General features: G+C 62.6%; 1 protein-coding gene across 1 annotated transcript in view; it reads right to left on the bottom strand.

Moving 5' to 3' along the window:
• The window catches only part of LOC104997759 (interferon-inducible GTPase 5-like), a 4,229-nt gene that overhangs the window by 562 nt on the left and 3,220 nt on the right, over window positions 1-447 (bottom strand). Inside the window, exon 3 of the mRNA XM_010852678.1 lies at window positions 38-230. Within this exon, the coding sequence (XP_010850980.1) occupies window positions 38-230 (193 nt within the window). The remainder of the gene's footprint in view (window positions 1-37; window positions 231-447) is intronic.

Here is a 447-nt window from a genome sequence, read left to right as displayed (position 1 = left end):
CTTGGGTTGGCCCCCGCGGCCCCCCGGGCCCACAAGCCAGGTGTGCTGCCTCAGCGAGGCCGCCTTCCGCTCCAGTGTGGGCTTGGAGACGTTGGGCAGGGCCACCAGGAATGCATGCCGCTTGTGACTCTCAAGGTCCCTCACCATCGACTCCTCCAGCAGGTGGAAGTCGTACTTGCCCAGCTCGAACATGGACAGCAGGAAGACCTTGGGGTCCCTGAGTCCCTGTGCTGCAGGAGACAAGGGCACCTTGGGTGAGTTTCCCCACTGAGCAGACCCAGGTGTCCTGACAGCTGCCTGTGGAGGGGGGGGTTGGGGGGGGTGATAAGCTGTGTCTACATAGCACGTGGCTTAAGAGCATCAGCCCTGGAGCCAGGCTGCTTGAGTTCAGATCCCAGCTGCTAAGTCGCTTCAGTCGTGTCCGACTCTGTGCGACCCCATAGACGG

This window comes from Bison bison, unplaced genomic scaffold, assembly GCF_000754665.1.
Source record: "Bison bison bison isolate TAMUID 2011002044 unplaced genomic scaffold, Bison_UMD1.0 scf7180017864313, whole genome shotgun sequence".
In the NCBI taxonomy this organism is placed as follows: domain Eukaryota; kingdom Metazoa; phylum Chordata; class Mammalia; order Artiodactyla; family Bovidae; genus Bison; species Bison bison.
The sequence above is the reverse complement of the archived record's forward strand: the minus strand, read 5'-3'. Positions and strand labels throughout refer to the sequence as shown.